Here is a 25301-nt window from a genome sequence, read left to right as displayed (position 1 = left end):
TAGTGGTTTATTGAATTGTTCACAGAAAAACCACATTGTAGCAAAACATAAAAATAGACGAAATAGTTACGAACAGATTGTCCATGTGTAAATATCAGCGCTTGTTACTCGTCTTTCCCAAAGTTCCGAATGGTAAAAGTTGTCTGTCTGTGTGAAATCTGAAGGTCATCATGGCTACCAGCTATCAGCTGTTCCTTCCTTGTCGGACGTCCATGGAGAATGATGGTGAAGGCAGGAGGTGACAACCCCCACGTGACAATAAGCCCCCACACCCTCCTAAGAGATGTTTATATATGTGTCCTACAGACCACGTGTTACCCTCTATATGGTGTTGACTTATACAGTCATGGCCAGAAGTATTGACACCCCTGCAATTCTGTCAGATAATACTCAGTTTCTTCCTGAAAATGATTGCAAACACAAATTCTTTGGTATTATTATCTTCATTTAATTTGTCTTAAATGAAAAAACACAAAAGAGAATGAAGCAAAAAGCAAAACATTGATCATTTCACACAAAACTCCAGAAATGGGCCAGACAAAAGTATTGGCACCCTCAGCCTAATACTTGGTTGCACAACCTTTAGCCAAAATAACTGCGACCAACCACTTCTGGTAACCATCAATGAGTTTCTTACAATTGTCTGCTGGAATTTTAGACCATTCTTCTTTGGCAATCTGCTCCAGGTCCCTGATATTTGAAGGGTGCCTTCTCCAAACTGCCATTTTTAGATCTCTCCACAGGTGTTCTATGGGATTCAGGTCTGGACTAATTGCTGGCCACCTTAGAAGTCTCCAGTGCTTTCTCTCAAACCATTTTCTAGTGCTTTTTGAAGTGTGTTTTGGGTCATTGTCCTGCTGGAAGACCCATGACCTCTGAGGGAGACCCAGCTTTCTCACACTGGGCCCTACATTATGCTGCAAAATTTGTTGGTAGTCTTCAGACTTCATAATGCCATGTACACTGTCAAGCAGTCCAGTGCCAGAGGCAGCAAAGCAACCCCAAAACATCAGGGAACCTCCGCCATGTTTGACTGTAGGGACTGTGTTCTTTTCTTTGAATGCCTCTTTTTTTCTCCTGTAAACCCTATGTTGATGCCTTTGCCCAAAAAGCTCTACTTTTGTCTCATCTGACCAGAGATTATTCTTCCAAAACGTTTTAGGTTTTTTCAGGTAAGTTTTAGAAAACTCCAGCCTGGCTTTTTTAATGTCTCAGGGTAAGAAGTGGGGTCTTCCTCGGTCTCCTGCCATACAGTCCCTTTTCATTCAGACGCCGACGGATAGTACGAGTTGACACTGTTGTACCCTCGGACTGCAGGGCAGCTTGAACTTGTTTGGATGTTAGTCGAGGTTCTTTATCCAACATCCGCACAATCTTGCGTTGAAATCTGTTGTCAAATTTTCTTTTCCGTCCACATCTAGGGAGGTTAGCCACAGTGCCATGGGCTTTAAACTTCTTGATGACACTGCGCACGGTAGACACAGGAACATTCAGGTCTTTGGAGATGGACTTGTAGCCTTGAGATTGCTCATGCTTCCTCACAATTTGGTTTCTCAAGTCCTCAGACAGTTCGTTGGTCTTCTTTCTTTTCTCCATGCTCAATGTGGTACACACAAGGACACAGGACAGAGGTTGAGTCAACTATAATCCATGTCAACTGGCTGCAAGTGTGATTTAGTTATGGCCAACACCTGTTAGGTGCCACAGGTAAGTTACAGGTGCTGTTAATTACACAAATAAGAGAAGCATCACATGATTTTCCAAACAGTGCCAATACTTTTGTCCACCCCCTTTTTTATGGGTCGCGCGAGCGGTCACATGGGCGGTCGCGCAACCAATCACAAGCCGCGACGTCATCGGAAGGTCTTTCACGCGCTGATTCAAAGGAAGGAAGGCTCCCGGTTAGTACCAGGGCGCGTCAGAGGGTGAGTATAGCGATATTTTTTATTTTAATTCTTTATTTTACACTTAAATATGGATCCCAGGGCCTGAAGGAGAGTTTCCGCTCCTTCAGACCCTGGGAACCATTGGAAACCCAATGCACTGCATTGGGTTTCGAGTTTTGGCCGACCCCGACCCCGACTTTTTTATAGGATCGGCCGATTTCACTCGACCCGACTTTTGAAAAAGTCGGGTTTCGTGAAATCCGACCCGATCCTATAAAAGTAAAAGTCGCTCAACCCTAACTAGCACCTCTGCCTTTATCACCCACTCCTGGTTTTGGATTACAAAAACAGATATTAAATACAGTTATAATGAAAAAGTTTGGGCACCCCTATTAATCTTAAGCTTAATGTTTTATAAAAATTGTTTTTTTTTTGCAACAGTTATTTCAGTTTCATATATCTAATAACTGTTGGACACAGTAATGTTTCTGCCTTGAAATGAGGTTTATTGTACTAACAGAAAATGTGCAATCTGCATTCAAACTAAATTTGACAGGTGCATAAGTATGGGCACCTCACCAGAAAAGTGACATTAATATTTAGTAGATCCTCCTTTTGCAAAAATAACAGCCTCTAGTCGCTTCCTGTAGCTTTTAATGAGTTCCTGGATCCTGGATGAAGGTATTTTTGACCATTCCTCTTTACAAAACAATTCCAGTTCAGTTAAGTTTGATGGTCGCCGAGCATGGACAGCCCTCTTCAAATGATCCCACAGATGTTCAATGATATTCAGGTCTGGGGACTGGGATGGCCATTCCAGAACAGTGTAATTGCTCCTCTGCATGAATGCCTGAGTAGATTTGGAGCGGTGTTTTGAATCATTGTCTTGCTGAAAGATCCATCCCCTACGTAACTTCAACTTTGTCACTGATTCATGAACATTATTGTCAAGATCTGCAGATACTGAGAGGAATCCATGCGTCCCTCAACTTTAACAAGATTCCTGTGCCAGCATTGGCCACACAGCCTCAAAGCATGATGGAACCTCCACCAAATTTTACTGTGGGTAGCAAGTGTTTTTCTTGGAATGCTGTGTTTTTGTGCCGCGATGCATAACACCTTTTTGTATGATCAAACAACTCAATCTTGGTTTCATCAGTCCACAGGACCTTCTTCCAAAAAGAAATTGGCTTCTCCAAATGTGCTTTTGCATACCTCAGCTGACTCTGTTTGTGGCGTGCTTGCAGAAATGGCTTCTTTCGCATCGCTTTCCCATACAGATTATCCTTGTGCAAAGTGCGATGTATAGTTGACCGATGCACAGTGACACCATCTGCAGCAAGTTGATGCTGCAGCTCTCTGGAGGTGGTCTGAGGATTGTCCTTGACTGATCTCACCATTCTTCTTCTCTGCCTTTCTGATGTTTTTCTTGGCCTGCCACTTCTGGCCTTAACAAGAACTGTATCTGTGTTCTTCCTTTTCCTTGCTATGTTCCTCACAGTGGAAATTGACAGGTTAAATCTCTGAGACAGCTTTTTGTATCCTTCCCCTGAACAACTATGTTGAATAATCTTTGTTTTCAGATCATTCGACAGTTGTTTTGAGGAGCCCTTGATGCCACTCTTCAGAGGAGATTCAAACAGGAGAACAACTTGCAAGTGGCCACTTCAAGTAGATTTTCTCATGATTGCATACACCTGGCTATGAAGTTTAAAGCTCAATGAGGTTAAAAAACAAAAAAAGTTCTTTTGTAAGCCAGTAAAAAGTAGGTAGGAGTATTTAAAATACCTGTCAAATTTTGTTTGAATGCAGATTGCACATTTTCTGTTAGTACAATAAACCTCATTTCAAGGCAGAAACATTACTGTGTCCAACAGTTATTAGATATATGAAACTGAAATAGCTGTTGCAGAAAAAACAATTTTTATAAAACATTAAGCTTAAGATTAATAGGGGTGCCCAAACTTTTTCATATAACTGTACAGACCAAATACTGCTAGTTTTAGGACAGTCTTGGTTTGTAGAGGAAAAACATAAGAGATACGGTCAACACAACCAAAACTAAAGTTTATTAATGAGAAATATTACTATCATTTCAGAAAATGACTGGTACAGATCTAATTACAACAGGACATTTACACAACATTGTCCTGCCATGACACACGTCCAATATCTGAATCAAAAAAGGCAGCAAATTGGTCCCGCATGTGACCAACGGCTCCAGTTGACCGCAGCGGGTGATGCTGGAAATCGGGCAGTGGGTGTGCAACTGGTTCATCCAGTTCAATGTTGGGTTGCTCCTTAACCATTATATAATTGTGCAGAACCACACAGGCTTTGACCACCTTGTCGACTGTTTCCACTTTTAGATTTATGGCTGATGCAAGAATGCGCCATTTAGAGACCAGAATGCCAAAGGTACACTCTACTGTTCTTCGGGCCCTGGTCAGTCTGTAGTTAAAGATCCTTCTAGTGTGGTTCAAGTCCCGACTGGAATAGGGCTTCAGTAGGTTTTCACACATCTGAAAGGCCTCATCCCCAACCATAACAAATGGCAGCGGTGGATCTTGAGTGTTGGGGAGAGGTTGTGGCGGGGGAAAATTGAAATTTTTGCCATACACACGGCGGCCCATATCCGAGTTCTTGAAAGTCTGGGAATCGTTGCCATGGCCAAAAGCTCCAATGTCCACGGCGATGAAGCGACAGTCTGCATCAGCTATTGCCATGAGCAGAACAGAAAAATATTTTTTATAGTTGAAATACTCCGATCCTGTTCTGGCAGGTTTGATAATGCGGATGTGCTTTCCATCCAGCGCTCCTAAACAGTTGGGGAAATCACACACACTCCAGAATTTTTCCGCAATTTCAAGCCACATGTCCAAGGTGGGTAGGGGTATAAACTCATCCCGGAGTACATTCCACAAAGCCCGGCAGGTGTCCGCAACTATTCCAGTCAGGGTGGATATTCCAAGCCGGTATTGGAAGTGGAGGGATGATAAACTCTGACGACCGACGCAAGTCCCAGAGGGTGGGAGGCTCACTTGTCTGGGTAGCTAGTCCAAGGCGTTTGGGAAGCAGAGGTGTCTCTGGCATCCTCAAACCTGAAGGAGCTCTTAGCCGTGAAACTTGCCCTGGTCCATTTTCTGAGTGCTCTACGATCCCACCATGTGCGAATATTTTCGGACAATCGAGCAGTAGTGGCATATTTAAACCACCAGGGGAGCACCAGATCCCACTCCTTGATGGAGGTAACAAGATCAATTTTCCACATTACCGAAAACAAACTGGGCTCCTTGTTGGCACTACAAATAAAGGGGTCAGAAAATCAAACAGCAGGCTACTTCAGTCGGACCCAATTAGGACAGGGCAAGTGGGAACTGAAACAGTCGATATTCGAACAAATCACAAGGGCATGGGGTCATCCAGACATAGACTTGTTTGCAAACAAGAACTGGAAACTCAAAACTTTCTGCTCCGTAGATCCCTAGGGCAACCTGGTTGCTCTCGATGCCCTCATGATACCCTGGGATTACTACTTAGCCTACGCCTTTCCACCCATAGTCCTGATACCAGTAGTCCTAAGGAAAATTTGGGAGGAGAAGGCGAGAATAATCCTAATCGCTCCATTCTGGCCAAAGAGGCCATGGTTTTCATGGTTAAAGATGCTCTCCATCTCAGACCCTTGGGTTCTTCTGGACCTCTTTTCCGAAGGACATGTGATCCATCCACAAGTAAGAAAACTTACACTTAAAAGCGTGGAACTTGAAAGATCACTTTTAAGCAATAAAGGGTTTTTCCCAAATTTAGTTGCCACTCTCCAAAAGAGTAGGAAACCGGTAACTACCAAAATATATGGGGAAATCTGGAAAAAAATCATATAAGTGTCTGGTGCTTCCTGGGGTGGGGAGGTCCCAATAACATCTATATTAGAGTTTTTACAGAAGGGTCTAGAAAAAGGACTAGCCACTAATACTTTAAAAGTCCAGGTGCCCTGTATAATTATAACTTGGCTGGGAATCACAGAACGCACGCTCCGTCTGCAACAAACTGCCATTTATCCATGACCTCTTCATCACCAACAAACTCTCCTTCCTTGGCATCACGGAAACCTGGCTCACCCCCTCTGACTCGGCCTCTCCAGCTGCGCTTTCCTACGGCGGTCTCCACCTCTCTCACACCCCTCGCCCCACCAAATGTGGTGGAGGGGTTGGCTTGCTCCTGTCCGACACCTGCTCCTTCACTCCAATCCTGCTACCACCCTCCACTACTCTTCCCTCATTTGAGGTGCACTCCATCCGCATCTATTCCCCCTCCAACCTCCAGCTGGCTGTCATCTACCACCCCCCAGAACTAGCTATCTCCACCTTTCTCGACCACTTGACCACATGGCTACTTCACTTTCTCTCTGTTGACATCCCCACTGTGATCATGGGTGATTTCAACATCCCTATTGACACTTCCACCTCAGCTGCCTCTAAACTTCTATCACTGACTGCCTTCTTTGGCCTCACTCAATGGTCCTCTGAGGCCACTCACAAAGATGGCCACACCCTGGACCTCATCTTCACCCGCCTCTGCTCCCTTACTAATCTCACTAACACACCCCTCCCCCTGTCTGACCACAACCTACTGACATTCTCTTCCCTCTCCTCTCCTAGTGTGCAACCTCCACTCCACAAACTCCCTCGCAGAAATCTCAAACATCTCAACTTACAATCACTCTCTGAGTCCCTTCTCCCTCTTACCGACATAGCCTCCCTTCATGACACAGATGCTGCTGCTGCTTTTTATAACACCACAATAACAGCAACACTCAATTCGGCTGCCCCGCTCATGCATAGCAAAACTCGTACAATCAACAGGCAGCCTTGGCTGACCAGCCTGACCAAAGAATTGAGACGGGCTTCTAGGATCGCTGAGCGGAGATGGAAGCGATTCTGCTCTGCTGACCACTTCACCGCATACAAGCAATCCCTCGCCAGCTTCAAGTCCGCGCTCACTGCTGCAATACAAACTTACTTCTCATCTCTCATATCCTCCCTGTCTCACAACCCTGAACAGCTTTTCAACACTTTCAATTCTCTACTCCATCCCCCTGCACCCCCTCCCTCCCCTCTCATTTCTGCTGAAGACTTCGCCTCTTTCTTTAAACAGAAGATCGATACGATCAGAGAAAGCTTTGGCCCACAACACCCACTGCCCCTCTTAGCTGCTCACCCCTGCTCCTCCAAAACCAGCTTCTCCACCATGACAGAAGATCAGCTCTCCACCCTCCTGTCAAGATCACACCTCACCACCTGTACGCTCGACCCGCTCCCATCCCACCTCATCCTTAACCTTTCCACGGTCTTCAACCCAACTCTAACGCACCTCTTCAACCTCTCACAAACAACAGGTGTCTTCCCCTCATCCTTCAAGCATGCCAAGATCACACCCATCCTCAAAAAGCCCTCCCTCGACCCATCCTCTGTGTCTAGCTATCGCCCGATATCTCTTCTCCCTTATGCCTCCAAATTGCTGGAGCAACACGTCCATCTTGAACTGTCCACCCACCTCTCCTCCTGCTCCCTCTTTGATCGGTTACAATTTGGCTTCCGTTCCCATCACTCAACTGAAACTGCCCTAACTAAAGTCACCTACTAACTGCCAGGAGCAAGCGACACTACTCTGTCCTCCATCTCCTGGACCTGTCTTCTGCCTTTGACACTGTGGACCACTCCCTTCTAGTACAAATTCTCTCATCTCTTGGCATCACAGACTTGGTCCTTTCCTGGATCTCGTCATATCTGACAGACCGGACATTCAGTGTCTCCCTCCCCCACACCACCTCCTCACCTCGCCCCTTGTCAGTCGGTGTTCCTCAAGGCTCTGTTCTAGGGACCCCTTCTCTTCTCCATCTACACCTTCAGTCTGGGACAGCTCATAGAATCCCATGGTATGCAGTACCATCTCTATGCCGACGACATGCAGATCTACCTATCCGGACCTGACCTCACCTCCTTACTTACCAAAATCCCGCACTGTCTGTCTGCTATTTCAGCCTTCTTTTCTGCTCGCTTTCTACAACTAAACATGGACAAAACAGAATTCATCATCTTTCCCCCATCTCACTCCACCCCTCCACCAGACCTATCCATCAATGTCAATGGCTGCTCACTTTCCCCAGTCCCACACGCCTGGTGCCTCGGGGTGATCCTCGACTCTGCCCTCTCTTTCAAGCCACATATCCAAGCCCTTGCCTCCTCCTGCCGCCTCAAACTCAAAAACATTTCCCGGATCTGCGCATTCCTTGACCGTGACCCAGCAAAAACACTAGTGCATGCCCTTATCATCTCCCGCCTCGACTACTGCAACCACCTACTCTCTGGACTCCCCTCTAGCACTCTGGCACCACTCCAATCCATCCTACACTCTGCTGCCCGACTAATCTACCTGTCTCCCCGCTATTCCCCAGCCTCTCCCCTATGCCAAGCCCTTCACTGGCTTCCTATTGCCCAGAGACTCCAGTTCAAAACCTTCACAATGACCTACAAAGCCATCCACAACCTATCTCCTCCATACATCTGTGACATAATCTCTCGGTACCTACCAACACGCAACCTCCGATCCTCTCAAGACCTCCTTCTCTACTCTCCTCTCATCTCTTCTTCCCTTAACCGCAGCCAAGACTTCTCCCGTGCTTCCCCCATACTCTGGAACTCTCTACCCCAGCACACCAGACTCTCGCCTACCATAGAAACCTTCAAAAAGAACCTGAAGACTCACCTCTTCCGACAAGCCTACAGCCTGCAGTGATCCTGAACCTACTGAACCGCCGCACAACCAGCTCTACCCTCTCCTAATGTATCATCACTCATCCCCTGCAGACTGTGAGCCCTCGAAGGCAGGGTCCTCCCTCCTTATGTACCCGTCTGCCTTGCTTTTGGCTCATGTTTAATGTATTTGTCTATATTTGCCCCGTATTTCACATGTAAAGTGCCATGGAATAAATGGCGCTATAAAAATGTATAATAATAATAAAATAAAAAATCAGTGGGTATCTAGATTTATCAAGGCTGCAAGCAGATCCGAGCCTGTCTTATCCCGAGGGATTCCCCCCTGGGATCTGAATTTAGTCCTCTCAGCTCTGACGAAGCCCCCCTTTGAACCTCTATCAGACATCTCACTGAAATTGCTCTCCTTTAAAACCTCCTTGCTAGTAGCATTAACCTCCGCACGTAGGGTCAGCGATATTCAGGCCCTTTCGGCATATCCGCCCTTCACCCAGGTCCTAGAGCAGGGGTCAGGAACCTTTTTGGCTAAGAGAGCCGTAAACGCCACATATTTTGAAATATAATTCTGCGAGAGCCGTACAATATGTTTAAAGGGCCATTGACAGATCAATCGCTCCAATGTTCACTTAGTACAGCAAGGAATGCTCCTCCCTGCTGTATAAAGCCACAACTGGACTGAAACAATGGTAATTAGCAGTAAAAAATTAAATAAATAACTTACATTGTGAGCTTGCGATGCATGACATCAGTCCAGCAGTCTGGCTTCTTCTTTTTCCTGCGCATGACTGGAAGCTGGCATTCTTCCCACCTGATGTTGAGAGAATGCCAGCTTTGAGGCATTCGCAGAAGAAAGAAGCTGGAATGTTGGACATGTCACACAACGCATTGTCAGTTATGTCAATTGTCTATTTTATTATTGTATCCATCCTGCCCCATGTCTCCAATCATGCCCCGTGTCTACATTCTGCCCATGCCTCCAGTCCTGCCCCCAGTGTGTCCAGCATATTACCCCCAGTGTGTCCAGCATATTACCCCCAGTGTGTCCAGCAATCTGCCCCAGTATGTCCAGCATATTGCCCCCAGACAGTGTGTCCAGCAATCTGCCCCAGTGTGTCCAGCATATTACCACCAGTGTGTCCAGCAATCTGGCCCAGTGTCTCCAGCATTGCCCCAGTGTATCCAGCATTGCCCCAGTGTGTCCAGCAATCATCTGCCCCAGTGTCTCCAGCAATCTGCCCCAGTGTCTCCAGCAATCTGCCCCAGTGTCTCCAGCAATCTGCCCCCAGTGTCTCCAGCAATCTGCCCCCAGTGTCTCCAGCAATCTGCCCCCAGTGTCTCCAGCAATCTGCCCCCAGTGTCTCCAGCAATCTGCCCCCAGTGTGTCCTCCAGCAATCTGCCCCCAGTGTGTCCTCCAATCTGCCCCACTGTCTCCAGCATTGCCCCCAGTGTGTCCTCCAATCTGCCTCACTGTCTCCAGCATTGCCCCCAGTGTGTCCTCCAATCTGCCCTACTGTCTCCAGCTTTGCCCGCTTAGTGTGTCCTCCAATCTGCCCCAGTGTCTCCAGCATTGCCCCCAGTGTGTCCTCCAATCTGCCCCAGTGTCTCCAGCATTGCCCCCCAGTGTGTCCTCCAGCATTGCCCCCCACTCCCCCAGTGTGTCCACCGATAACTGATCCAAAAAAAAAAAAAAAAAAACAAGCAGTCTCCTCACCTGTCCGCGCTCCAGGCGGCGAGCTCCCTGCAGCAGCGCACACTCGCCGGCGACTGACAATGACGTCAGACGCCGGCGACGTGTGCGCTGCGGCCGACATCAGCCGCCAGCCTCCAATTGGCTGGCGGCTGTTGTTGTTAACTATTGATGTGCGGGCGCGCGCCCGCACATCAATAGGAAACCGCCGCAGCGCTGCAAGGGGCCCGGTGAGCAGATGAGAAGGGGCCCGATGCGGCCCCCTCTCTCCGCCCACCGGGTCCGGGGGGCACATAAACGCCGGCGGCGGCGGCCGGCACGGGCCGGCATTCACAAATGATTATCAGAGGGTTAATCTGCGGTAGCCCAGGGCCCCCCCAGACCACTGGGCCCTGGGCTACCGCCCATATTGACCCTCTGATAATCCGCCCCTGGAAGTAAGTGACGGAAGTGTGCGGGAGCAGGAGGCGGACATAGTGCGGTGACCAGGGGCGTCTGACTTGCCGGCCCCGGGCCCCCTGTCTGCGAGCCAGATACGGCCATCAAAAGAGCCATATCTGGCTCGCGAGCCATAGGTTCCCGACCCCTGTCCTAGAGGATAGAGTAGTCCTTAAAATCGACCCGGCCTACATTCCCAAAGTGGCATCTCATTTTCACAGAGCCCAGGAGATATCTCTCCCTGCTTTCTGTCCTAAGCCTAATAATGATATGGAAGAAGCTTTACACACCCTAGATATGAGGAGATGCATAGTCCAGTATCTAGCAGCAACACGGAAGTGTAGGAAGGACAGGTCTCTTTTTATCTGCTTCCAGGGACCACGGAAAGGGCGGAAAGCATCCAAGAGTACACTTACAAGGTGGATAAGGGATGATATTGCACTATCATACTCCTCCCATGGTGCGGCTGTTCCGGGGAAAACAAAGGCTCACTCAACAAGATCAGTGGCAACTTCCTGGGCCGAAAGAGCCGGAGCCTCGATAGAACAGATATGTAGAGCCGCTACTTGGTCCACTCATCTACTTTTTTCAACCACTAGCGGCTGGATCTAGCCTCCTCTTCAGACCTTACTTTTGGCAAAAGGGTTCTGGAGGCGGTGATCCCACCCTAGTCTGCATGTCTCTGCAATTCTCTCCGTGGTGCCGTCATGGGGGAGGAGAGAAAAATATAGTTACTTACCGATAGCGGTATTTCTCTAACCAAATGACGGCACCCGTATATTCCCTCCCTTCACGTGTGGGTGTGCACGTCCATTGTGTTTATTTTAGTTACAGTAAGAAAGTCGTCACACGGTGCTTCCGTTCAGGAAATACTTAAATATTTTATATAATGATGACTTTAATCTGATAGTTCCTTTAGTGCTCCATAAACAACTAATGCGGAAGAAGGGTACTGCCTTTTCATCTGTAGGTTTCCTGTTCCGACGGGGTGGATCCCCTCTCTCTGTGGTGCCGTCATGGGGTCAGAGAAATACCGTAAGTAACTATATTTTTCTTTCCTAAAAAATTATTAACCCGCAATTTTTTATTTTCACAAGGGTAACAGGAGAAATTGGACCCCAAAATGTTTTGTCCAGTTTGTCCTGAGTACGCTGATACCCCATATGTGGGGGGGAACCACTGTTTGGGCACATGTCGGGCCTCGGAAGGGAAGTAGTGACGTTTCGAAATGCAGACTTTGATGGAATGGTCTGCGGGTGTCACGTTGCGTTTGCAGAGCCCCTGATGTGCCTAAACAGTAGAAACCCCCCACAAGTGACCTTATTTTGGAAACTAGACTCCCCAAGGAACTTATCTAGATGTGTGGTGAGCACTTTGAACTCCCACGTGCTTCACAGAATTTTATAACGCAGAGCCGTGAAATTAAAACTTTTTTTTCCACAAAAATAATTTTTTAGCCCTCAATTTTTTAATTTCCCAAGGGTAACAGGAGAAATTAAACCCCCAAAGTTGTTGTGCAATTTGTCCTGCGTACTCTTATGCCCCATATGTTTGGGTAAACCACTGTTTGGGTGCACGTCGGGTCTCAGAAGGGAGGGAGCACCATTTGACTCTTTGAACGCAAGATTGGCTGGAATCAATGGTGGCGCCATGATGCGTTTGGAGACACCCTGATGTGCCTAAACAGTGGAAACCCCTCAATTCTAACTCCAACACTAACCCCAACACACCTCTAACCCTAATCCCAACCATAACCCTAATCACAACACTTACCCCAACACACCCCTAATCCCAACCATAACCACAACCCTAACCCCAACACACCCCTAACCCTAATCCCAACCATAACCCACACCCCTGTTATGAACTGGTGGTTTAGGAGCAACATGGGACGAGCTCTAAAGGAGGTGGTACCTGTACTGACCGCAGTTCCTAAGCTCAATACAACACTAAAAGTAGCCGTGGGATGTTCCTGTCACTCCCTAGACACCTCGTCACAGCCTGAGAACTAACTACCCCTAAAGATAGAAACAGGAAAGCTATCTTGCCTCAGAGAAAATCCCCAAAGGATAGATAGCCCCTCACAAGTAATGACTGTGAGTGGAGAGGGAAAAGACATACACAGAATGAAATCAGGATGTAGCAAAGGAGGCCAGTCTAGCTAGATAGATAGGACAGGACAGGATACTGTGCGGTCAATATAAAAAATCTCCACACCTGACTAAAGGTGTGGAGGGTAAATCTGCTTCCCAGAGCTTCCAGCTAACAGAATTAATCCATACTGACAAGCTGGACAAACATAGAATGCACAGAACAATTAAGTCCACAACATGTGGACAGAAATGAGCAAAGCAAGGACTTATCTTTGCTGAACTGGTCAGGATATCAGGGAAATCCAAGCAGAGATGTGAATCCAACCAGGAACCATTGACAAGTGGCACTGGCTGAAGTGAAGAGCCAGGCATAAAAGCCGAGCAGAAAGACAATTAGTGGAAGCAGCTGCAGACTGCTAAATCCAAGGAGCAGCCATTCCACTTAAAACCACCGGAGGGAGCCCAAGAGCAGAACTCACAAAAGTGCCACTTACAACCACCGGAGGGAGCCCAAGAGCGGAATTCACAACACACCCCTAACCCTAATCTTAACCCTAATTCCAACTCCTCATCCTAATCCCAACTCCTAACCCTAATTCCAACTCCTAGCCCTAATCCCAACCCTAACCCTAAGGCTATGTGCCCACGCTGTGGATTCGTGTGCGGATTTTTCTGCACCGTTTTTGAAAAATGCACAGGTAAAATTCACTGGGAGCTGAGGACAGGGCGAAGGGGAGAGGAGGGCAGCAGAGGTCAGGACGGAGGGGAGGAAAGACTGATGGCGGCGATAGATCGCCGCCATCAGTCGGTGGTGGGGGGCAGATCGCTGTCTCCAGCCGTGGCCGATGATATTGCAGCATTGGCCATGGCTGGATTGTAATATTTCACCAAGTTTCATTGGTGAAATATTATGATTGCTCTGATTGACTGTTTCACATTCAACATCGTAGCCACGGGGGGGGGGCAAAGCCACCCCCCCTGGGCTCAAGTACAAGCTCCCCTGTTCCTGCAGGTTGGGTGAAATTTCAGTTAACCCTTTAACCCGACCTACAGGAACACGATCATTCTGTGACACAGGATATGCGTCACAGGTCGGATTGGCACCGACTTTCATGATGCATACGTTGTGTCACAGGTCGGGAAGGGGTTAAAATAAAAACACTCATACTCTGGTGGACCCGTAGTAGCGTTTTTCACGCAAAACGGCCATCGTCTTTCCCCGCATTCCTCCTGCACCTGCTTGTCCCATAAACTTTGTCCACAGACCGATCATGGTTCAATAAAGGACTTCGTTCACACAGCTCATGGGTGAGTGCTGCATCTTTTTTCTGTTTATGAAATCTTTCCCTTCATGCTGTGCACCTATACCCGAAGCTCATTTCTCGATGTTCTTGTGCCGATCATCCACCACAACTGCATTACCTTGTTGCCATTGATTTTTTTCTTGTTCTTAAAAGTCATTATTATACCTAGAGTGTGGGAAATGAATTACAGGAAAATCTTATTTTGTTGGCCTTCAAAAATAACTCAGATGGGGAGAACCTATACTGTATATATTATTGACAAATTGTACAAAAACATGATGCGCGCAGCGTGCATTCAAGAATGGAATATTATATGGGAGTTTTATAGGATAAACCAAATACCAACAGAAAATAAATGACCCAAAACAAACATTTATACTTTACCTAATAAAGAGGAATTATTTTTACTGATAAAAGAATTGCGCCATATTTCGATACCCGTCGCGTGCCGACGTTTTTAATGATACCATATTGGTGCAGATACGATCTTTTCATCGCCCGTTATTGCATTTTAATGCAATGTTGCAGGAACCAAAAAGCGTAATTGTGGCGTTTTGACTTCTTCTCATTACGCCGTTTAGCGATCGGGTTAATTCTTTTCTTATATTGATAGACCAAGCAATTCTGAACGTGGCGATACCAAATATGTGTATTGTACAAAAAGAAAAAAAAAAAAAAAAGCATGAACCGCACATCCCAAAATCATACGTTGATCTAAAGCCGCCAGGCAAAAATTTATATACTGAACATGAGGTTTTCAGTTTAACATTCTGATCAGACTGTATGAAGCCCACTGCTACTTCACAGCAAACCTCGTAGTGGGTCCTACCGCCCTAACGGAGCGGAGCCGGAGTGGCCATGCACCAGCAGGGTGGACGGCCTGTTGCCCCACAGCACCCATGCTGCGAGACTGAGCCTCCATGACTCCAGACCGCGCCGCCCCGCCCCACCAGCACAAAGCCACAGCAACAATGGCCGCCATACAGCAACAGCACCAAAATGAAAGGAGCACTGAAACTCACCTTCCTCCAGCTCTTCAGTGAGAGCCAAAATGGGCTAGACCCCTTACTTTGCAGTCTCCTGCTAATTAAAATCACCTGTGCCAAATGGGAGGAGTGCTGGTCCAAGAAGAAGACTAGAACATGCTTTGTACAAAAAGAAAAAAAAAAAAGAGCATGAACCGCACATCCCAAAATCATACGTTGATCTAAAGCCGCTAGGCAAAAATTTATATACTGAACATGAGGTTTTCAGTTTAACATTCTGATCAGACTGTATGAAGCCCACTGCCACTTCACGGCAAACCTCGTAGTGGGTCCTATCGCCCTAATGGAGCGGAGCCGTGCGGCGAATACCGCCACAGCGGCCATGCACCAGCAGCATGTTCTTGTCTCTTTCTTGGACCAGCACTCCTCCCATTTGGCACAGGTGATTTTAATTAGCAGGAGACTGCAAAGTAAGGGGTCTAGCCCATTTTGGCTCTCACTGAAGAGCTGGAGGAAGGGGAGTTTCAATGCTCCTTTCATTTTGGTGCTGGTGCTGTGTGGCGGCCATTGTTGCTGTGGCTTTGTGCTGGTGGGGCGGCGCGGTCTGGAGTTATGGGGGCTCAGTCTCACAGCATGGGTGCTGTGGGGCAACAGGCCGTCCGCCCTGCTGGTGCATGGCCGCTGTGGCGGTGGTCGCCGCACGGCTCCGCTCCGTTAGGGTGGTAGGACCCACTACGAGGTTTGCTGTGAAGTGGCAGTGGGCTTCATACAGTCTGATCAGAATGTTAAACTGAAAACCTCATGTTCAGTATATAAAATTTTGCCTAGCGGCTTTAGATCAACGTATGATTTTGGGATGTGCGGTTCATGCTCTTTTTTTTCTTTTTGTACAAATATGTGTATATTTGATTTTTTTTATCGTTTTATTTTGAATGGGGCAAAAGGGGGTGATTTTAACTTTTATATTTTTTTAATACATTTAAAAACATTTTTTTTTACGTTTGTTATTGTGAAGACATACCACATTGTATCTTAATTATCCAGATGACTATTTTTAGCAAACGAAGAATAATAGAATGTTATCTGTATGTTGCCTTTCAAATTAAGTGTTGATTTCTGGTTGGTTAAGAAAACAGACTTTTGTTTGTGTAGGCCGGTAATATTGACTTTTATTGTTGCTTATCCTTGATCACTAGTGATGTTTGCTGATATGCTAATTATGCATTGTGTTATTGAGCCAGTTTGTTGACTTGTAAAGCAGAGAGGGAAAAACTATGAAAATAGTTTAAATAATGAAGTAATGCTGCTTGATCTCGTCTCCATTCTTACCCTTTAGGTACACTTGTTAAGTCTAAAAATATGTTACATGCCTCTATATAAAGAGACTGAGAATCTCTCTGGCTGTTTCTCTCTCTAAGGCCTCTTTTCCATTTGCGAGGAAAACGGACGAGTGCAATCCGATAAAAAAATCGGATTGCACTCAGACCAATATTATTCAATAGGTGACATTCCATTTGCGATTTTTTTCTCAGCCGAAATCGGACTGAGAAAAAAAATCGCAGCATGCTGTGTATTGCTGCGATTCTCGGACGAGACTCACCAATGCAAGTCAATGGGTGTGAGAAAAAAACGCACAGCATTTGCACCATGCGTGTGCTGTCCGATTTTTACTCACCGGTGTCCTTTGAAAAGCCGGCAATTCAGCCCAGTATACAGTAAAATCACACTGACAGGTTAGACTAGAGTAGATACTGTATATACACATAGAATAGGTATATATATATATATATATATATGTCAGGGAGACAGCTACAGTATATATATATATATATATATATATATATATATATATATATATATATTTATTTATATTTAATACAGCGCTAGATAGCTTAAAAGCCGGCAATTCAATTGCCGGCTTTTGCGATCTCCTTTACAAACCCGACATGATATGAGACATGGTTTACATACAGTAAACCATGTCATATCCCCATTCTTTTTTGCATATTCCACACTACTAATGTTAGTAGTGTGTACGTGCAAAATTTGGCTGTCTAGCTATTAATTTAAAGGGTTAAATCGCGGAAAAAATTGGCGTGGACTCCCGTGCAATTTTCTCCGCCAGAGTGGTAAAGCCAGTGACTGAGGGCAGATATTAATAGCCTGGAGAGGGTCCATGGTTATTGGCCCCCCTGGCTAAAAACATCTGCCCCCAGCCACCCCAGAAAAGGCACATCTGGAAGATGCGCCTATTCTGGCACTTGGCCACTCTCTTCCTACTCCCGTGTAGCGGCTTTTCAAAGGAGACCCGTGCGTAAAAATCGGACAGCAATACGGATGTCATACGGATGTTTTGATAAAAAAAATCGCATGACAATCGCATACGTTACATCCGTTTTTTCGGTCCGTAAATCGGATCGTTTTTTTTCTCACAAGTGGAAAAGAGGCCTAAGACATCCATACATCTCAAAAGGACCGGAAACAGGACAGCAGCCATTTTACATCACGGCTCCATTACGTGGGACGCGGATCTATCATTATATAGGAAACAACCTAGGGGTTTTCAGCCTCGGTTGGAAGAATGCTCCATTGACAATCGCTGAACCATAGATACGTTTGAAGAAGCCAGGTTGTGATCCTCAGATCAACTGGCCTTGTATGGACTGTCATCTTCCTATGCTTATCGTTACCCTCTCTCTGTGTGCATGCCACAGGTGGAGTAACCGACCCTGGAAGATCTTTAGTCACAGGTAGGGTTGAGCGAAACGGGTCGGCCATTTTCAGAAGTCGCCGACTTTTGGCAAAGTCGGATTTCATGAAACCCGACCCTTGTGTGGGGTCGGCCATGAGGTCGGCGATCTTCTGAATCTGGTATCGGAATTCCGATACCGAGTTCCGATTTGTTTGCAATATCAGAAATTGGTATCGGAATCCATATTTAAGTGTAAAATAAAGAATAAAAATAAAAAATATTGCTATACTTACCCTCTGACGCGCCCTGGTACTAACCGGCAGTCTTCCTTCCTTTGAATCAGCGCGTGAATGACCTTAGATGACGTTGCGGCTTGTGATTGGTTGCGCGACCGCCCATGTGACCGCTCACGTGACCAATCAGAAGCCGCGACGTCACTGAAGGTCCTTCAAGCGCTGATTCTTAGGAAGGAAGGCTGCCGGAAAGAAGCAGGGCGCGTCCGAGGGTGAGTATATACCTATATACAGTTTCCTCTCCTTCAGACCCTGGGAACCATTGGAAACCCAATGCACTGCATTGGGTTTCGTGTTTCGGCCGACCCCGACCCCGACTTTTTTATAGGATCGGCCGATTTCACTCGACCCGACTTTTGAAAAAGTCGGGTTTCGTGAAACCCGACCCGATCCTATAAAAGTAAAAGTCGCTCAACCCTAGTCACAGGTGCTATTATCCCTGTGAGTCAGTGAAAGGGTGAGACTCTGTAATGTGCCCCATCTTGAGTACTGTGCTGGGACTGTTCTATGTACTCTCTGCCTGTTTTGTGGTACAATAAAGCATTGCCACACTGTTTTACCCTCACCCTATGTTGCCTGAGAAGCGTTTTGCCCATGTTAAAAGGAGAGCGGGATTTCGGTGTGACGATCCCTGGTCCATGCGTTTTCGGCTAGCGGGCGGCGCTCATAGCAATCCGGCAGTGACAACCATAGACTTCTGCTGGAGACCTCTGGTTGTCATGCCAACCCATCGGTGATCCACAATCATGTGATGGGGTCACACTGATGGGCAGGATTTCTGGTGCGCTTGCAGATATGTGCCAGAAAAAATGTGGGCTCAGCGCTGGAGCCAACATTAATGAGAGGGAGTCTGACATCGGCGTACATTTATGCCTGATGTTGGAAAGGGGTTAAAGAGGATTGTTTTCACAGAGACAAAAGTGGTAATCAATCATATATACATACATATATGTATGTGTGTGTGTGAAGCCACGCCCACTCCACATAGCCCCACCCACTCCGCATAGCTACATTCACTCCACACACAAAGCTCCGTATAATAAATATTTAATATTTGTACTTCATAGGCACATCTTCTTGACCACAACAGGTTCCACTGCCTGTGTTGCCCATAGCAACCAATCACTAAGCATCTTTAATTTCACCAGAGCTGTTTAAAAGATGAAAGCTGAGCTGTCATTGGTTGCTGTGAGCAACAGTTTTCCTCGTAGACAGTTGTGGTAACTGAGGCCTATTATTCTAATTTCTATGGTGTTATCATCCTTCTGTAAATCTGGAAATAACACAATTTATTACCGTGCCGACACAGACCCCCCCCCTCTGCCACAGACTGCAGGGGGCTCAGAATCAGGAACTTCTCTTTGGCATGAAGCATCTCATTAACTTAAAACTTCACACACAGATTAAAAAAGACACACAAGATGGATTTCTCCAACCCAGGAATCATTTTACTCTGTGTAACAGCGCCAACCTGACAATGCCTTTATACCTATTTTTACAGCTACAACTAATGCCGCTCTAAATGACTCCTTCTTTACAATGTCTAACTAAATGGTATTACTAAATGCTCTATGCTGCGGGGACACTGCGCCTCCACCATGTACAGACGGGTGGGAACCTGGAGATTACACCCAGGTATATACTATATACAGGGGAGATGACATACAGGTATATACTATATACAGGAGCAGATGACATACAGGTATATTCTATATTCAGGAAGAGATGACATACAAGTATATACTATATACAAGAGCTATATACAAGAGGCTCCACTACTTTTCGGATCCAACTTGGCGGATCCAACAAAAATAGCAGTTTGAGCGGGAAGACAGGACACTTGGTGGGGACCGAGCTTGTGAGTAGTGAGACGGTTAACTCCCTCTTCATGGACCCACGCCCGCTAGTTGTGTCTATGCCCCCAGCTAGCCAGACATCCTACCCTCAGCCCAAAGAGACTTCCATACCGGGTAGTGACCAGGATAGAGAACGTACCTCTGCTCTGCTCACCACCGCGGAGGCACCGCTTAGTCCCATCCTTGCGGTGCCTGTGTCCGCTGGACTGTGTGCTCCTACTGTGGCCTTGCTTGTCTTATAATAAGTCTCCTACTGCGGCCTTGCTCACTGAACTTTCTGCTTCTGTGCTGCCGACCATCACCTCCACCCCACCGTGCGCACGCAGATCGCATGGCAAAGAACCCGGAGGATTCGTCATCACAAGGAGAAAGTGCATCGCTCATCTGCGGGACTGAATCGGATACATCTCGCGTGACCGAGGGATCTTCCAGCCACCTTCCTCCAGCGCACAGAGACTGATAAGTTAACATGTTATATTCTTGTGCATTTGACTTTCCTCCATCCTCATCTCACAATCTTTACCCCCATGCTTGTACAATTACTGTTCCTATACATCAGAGGTCCCCAACCTTTCTGATCTTGAGAGCCACATTCCGCTCTGCAAGAGGGTCGCGAGCCATATCCAGCTCCTGCTCCCCTCACAGTAGTGGCATCAAAAGCCCCAATTACAGGTATAATGATAACCAAAGCTTTTACACACAAATCACCCCAAAGCAATATACCAAGATCCAGGGGTTCCCACCACATTAAGCATTCTCCCATCACGCACTCCCACCACAGTCACATCCATCTTCAAGCACCTCCTCTAACAGGTAGTATCATCCTGTCTCCGACGTACCATACTTAAATTCTCTAAACCCCCATGACCAGTAGAAGTGTACCCAAATCTGCTCTTCTGTGCAGGGCTACTCACAAAGTTCACCATTTTGAGATGTGCTCTTCGTACCAGTTTACTAAATCTAGAGTTAATGCACCAAGCGGACAGCCGCGAGCCAAAATTCATGGGACCACGAGCCACATGTGGCTCCCGAGCTAAAGGTTGGGGACCCCTGCTATACATAAAGAACCTGTTAACCCTTGCTCTGCCTCCTGTGTGTCACAGCATCTGTTATGATCTGATGGTTTAGGAGCAACATGGGACGAGCTCTGAAGGAGGTGGTACCTGTACTGACCGCAGTTCCTAAGCTCAACACAACACTAGAAGTAGCCGTGGGATGTTCCTGTCACTCCCTAGACACCTCGTCACAGCCTGAGAACTAACTACCCCTAAAGATAGAAACAGGAAAGCTATCTTGCCTCAGAGAAAATCCCCAAAGGATAGATAGCCCCCCACACTGACTGTGAGTAGAGAGGGAAAAGACATACATAGAATGAAACCAGGATGTAGCACAGGAGGCCAGTCTAGCTAGATAGAAAGGACAGGATAGGATACTGTGCGGTCAGTATAAAAAACTACAAAAAGTCCACACAGAGTTTACAAAAATCTCCACACCTGACTAAAAGTGTGGAGGGTAAATCTGCTTCCCAGAGCTTCCAGCTAACAGAATTAATCCATACTGACAAGCTGGACAAAACATAGAATGCACAGAACAATTAAGTCCACAACATGTGGACCGAAAAGAGCAAAGCAAGGACTTATCTTTGCTGAACTGGTCAGGATATCAGGGAAATCCAAGCAGAGATGTGAATCCAACCAGGAACCATTGACAAGTGGCACTGGCTGAAGGGAAGAGCCAGGCATAAAAGCCGAGCAGAAAGACAATTAGTGGAAGCAGCTGCAGACTGCTAAATCCAAGGAGCAGCCATTCCACTTAAAACCACCGGAGGGAGCCCAAGAGCAGAACTAACAAAAGTGCCACTTACAACCACCGGAGGGAGCCCAAGAGCAGAATTCACAACAGGCATCAAACACACCTGCTGGTATCCTACAAGTGGCATAGTCGGCAGGATGCAGTCAGGTAGTATGCAGGCAGCAGACCAAGCAGTTGGGGGGCCCCAGGACTAGCCTTTCCTTAGGGGCTATGCTAATTTTCCCAAGTTCACGGGGAGCAACACTATGCTTTGGAGCTGGACTGAGCGCCTTAGAGGCATGATGAGAATGCACCCTATGACCCTTGCCCTGGAGACTGAGGTGGCCACTATGGCCCTGGTCGGAGAAGCCAGGGATTCAGTAATGTTATGGACCCCACGAGAGCGGGGTACCTTTAATAAGGTGCTGCAGATCTTGGAGAAGACTCACGGGGACCCCACAGACATAGGGGAACTGAGAACAGAGTAGGATACAGAAGGAGGGGAGACCGTGACCCAATATATGTATGCCTTGCAAGAGCTACACACCGCAATTAGGAAAGATGGCAGGGGACTAGGACCCACAGACATAATGCTACGAGACCTCCTAGTGACAGGCTTGAGAAACGTGCTGACAAAACAAGCCCTGCGAGAACGTGTATGGGTGAACCCCCAAATGACTTTCACTTAAGTAGAGAGTGAGGCACCCATGCGTAAACAGGAGCAGGGGGTGACAGTCCTGGTTGGGAAGGTCCAGAGCATGGGGCTGTCTGTAAATGCCATTGCTTATAACTTAACGTATTAAAAATCAGTCCGATTCTCTATGCCGAGTCACACAAGTGTTCTCTCTTACATACAGCAGTTGTCTGTCATTTACACATCATTTTAAAACGAAATATTCTTCAAAACACACATTATATATATATATATATATATATATATATATATATATATATATAGTGCCTTGCGAAAGTATGCGGCCCCCTGGAACATGTCATGCTTCAAACATAAAGATGCCAAATGTAAAATTTGGTGAAGAATCAACAACAAGTGGAACACAATTGTGAAGTTGAAAGAAATTTATCGGTTATTTAAAATTTTTGTGGAAATTCAAAAACTGAAAAGTGGGGCGTGCAATATTATTTGGCCCCTTTACTTTCAGTGCAGCAAACTCACTCCAGAAGTTCATTGTGGATCTCTGAATGATCCAATATTGTCCTAAATGTCTAATGATGATAAATAGAATCCACCTGTGTGTAATCAAGTCTCCGTATAAATGCACCTGCTCTGTGATAGTCTCAGAGTTCTGTTTGAAGCACAGAGAGCATCATGAAGACCAAGGAACACAACAGGCAGGTCCGTGATACTGTTGTGGAGAAGTTTAAAGCCAGATTTGGATACAAAATGATTTCCAAAACTTTAAGCATCCCAAGGAGCACTGTGCAAGCGATCACATTGAAATAGAAGGCGTATCATACCACTGCAAATCTACCAAGACCCGGCCGTCCCTCTAAACTTTCATCTCCAACAAGGAGAAGACTGATCAGAGATGCAGCCAAGAGGCCAATGATCACTCTGGATGAACTGCAGAGATCTACAGCTTAGGTGGGACAGTCTGTCCATAGGACAACAATCAGTCATACACTGCACAAATCTGGTCTTTATGGAAGAGAGGCAAGAAGAAAACCATTTCTCAAAGATATCCATAAAAAATGTCGTTTAAAGTTTGCAACAAGCCACCTGGGAGACACACCAAACATGTGGAAGAAGGTGGATGGAAGCCACATATATTTCCACTAGATGGTGGCCCGATTCTAACACATGGGGTTTTCTAGAATATGCATGTCCACGTAGTATATTGCCCAGCCACATAGTATATTGCCCAGCCACGTAGTATATTGCCCAGCCACATAGTATATTGCCCAGTCATGTAGTATATTGCCCAGCAACGTAACGCATTGGGTATTCTAGAATGTGCATGTCCACGTAGTATATTGCCCAGCCACATAGTATATTGCCCAGCGACGTAGTATATTGCCCAGTCACGTAGTATATTGGCCAGTCACGTAGTATATTGCCCAGCCACGTAGTATATAGCAGAGCCACGTAGTATGGTATATTGCGCAGTCACATAGTATATTGCCCAGCCACATAGTATATAGCAGAGCCACGTAGTATATTGCCCAGTCACGTAGTATATTGCCCAGCCACGTAGTGTATTGCCCAGTGACGTAGTATATTGCCCAGCCACATAGTATATTGCCCAGTCACGTAGTATATTGCGCAGCCATGTAGTTTATTGCCCAGCCACGTAGTATATTGCCCAGTCACGTAGTGTATTGCCCAGTGACGTAGTATATTGCCCAGCCACATAGTATATTGCCCAGCACAGAGCCACGTAGTATAGAGACGTAAAAAAAAAAAAAACATATACTCACCTTCCGAAGGCCCGTTGGAAGTCCTGCTATACTCACCATCCGCCGCCTTTGCCGCTCCTCGCCATGCTTCTGGGACCGCTCCATTGCAAGCGGCAGCTTCCGGTGGTCCCAGGGCTGGTGTGAGCAGGACCTATGATGACGTCGCGGTCACATGACACACCAGCCCTGGGACCGGAAGCTGCCACTTGCAATGGAGCGGTCCCGGGAGCGTGGCGAGGAGCGGCAAAGGGTGAGCATAGCAGGTTTTTTAAAATTATTTTTAACATGACCTATTTTTACTATTTATGCTGCGTAAATAGTCGGGGACACACAGGGTTAATAGCAGCGGTAACGGAGTGTGTTACACCACGGGCCGTTACCGCTGCCATTAACCCTGTGTGAGCGGTGAGCGAAGGGGATTACAAAGCGGGCGCCGGGCAGTGAGTGCAGGGGAGGGACTAATTGGACTGTGCCCATCGCTGATTAGTCGCGGCAGCCATGACAGGCAGCTGCCGAAACCAATCAGCGAACGAATAACCGTCAATCAGCGAACGAATAACCGTGACAGAAGGACAGACAGACGGAAGTGACCCTTAGACAATTATATATATAGATTGACAGGTGATAGACATGAGTGGGACGTGCTTTTTTGTGGCTTGATTTCACGCTTTTGTAGGGAACATTTTCCATAACATTTGGGATCACATTTATCCGGCGCTCTATGCTGAGCACTTACATCGGGGTTTACATCTAATGAGTGACGTAATACAGATGAGACCCCCAAGTTATTCACTATAATGCAGCAGCAGAGTTACTCTGGACTCCGTTCAGCCTTTGTTCAGTGATGTCATTCTTTTCAGAGGTGAGCAAAACTATGGTTAACTGCGCTTTTATGCACGCCTAAAAAGACAAACACCACAGGATCATAGAAAACCACACGGCATCCACAGTGACTCCATCTGCCTCATTATAGGGAATCTTCCACCTAAGGTTCCATCTCAATCACGTATTTCAGAGATTTACATGGAAACCCCGGTGTAAGTGCTCAGCTTAGAATAAATATGAGCCCAGCCTTACTGCGATCTT

The 25301-nt window shown here is 46.6% G+C and overlaps 1 protein-coding gene across 1 annotated transcript in view; it reads right to left on the bottom strand.

Annotated features, from left to right (window-relative positions):
* The window catches only part of LOC138666413 (zinc finger protein 585B-like), a 161500-nt gene that overhangs the window by 98298 nt on the left and 37901 nt on the right, over positions 1-25301 (bottom strand). The window contains exon 8 of the mRNA XM_069754636.1: positions 25031-25115. Coding sequence (XP_069610737.1) covers positions 25031-25115 — 85 coding nt within the window. The remainder of the gene's footprint in view (positions 1-25030; positions 25116-25301) is intronic.

This window comes from Ranitomeya imitator, chromosome 2, assembly GCF_032444005.1.
Source record: "Ranitomeya imitator isolate aRanImi1 chromosome 2, aRanImi1.pri, whole genome shotgun sequence".
In the NCBI taxonomy this organism is placed as follows: Eukaryota; Metazoa; Chordata; class Amphibia; order Anura; family Dendrobatidae; genus Ranitomeya; species Ranitomeya imitator.
Note: the sequence above shows the minus strand (reverse complement) of the source record. Positions and strands in the feature narration are given on the sequence as shown.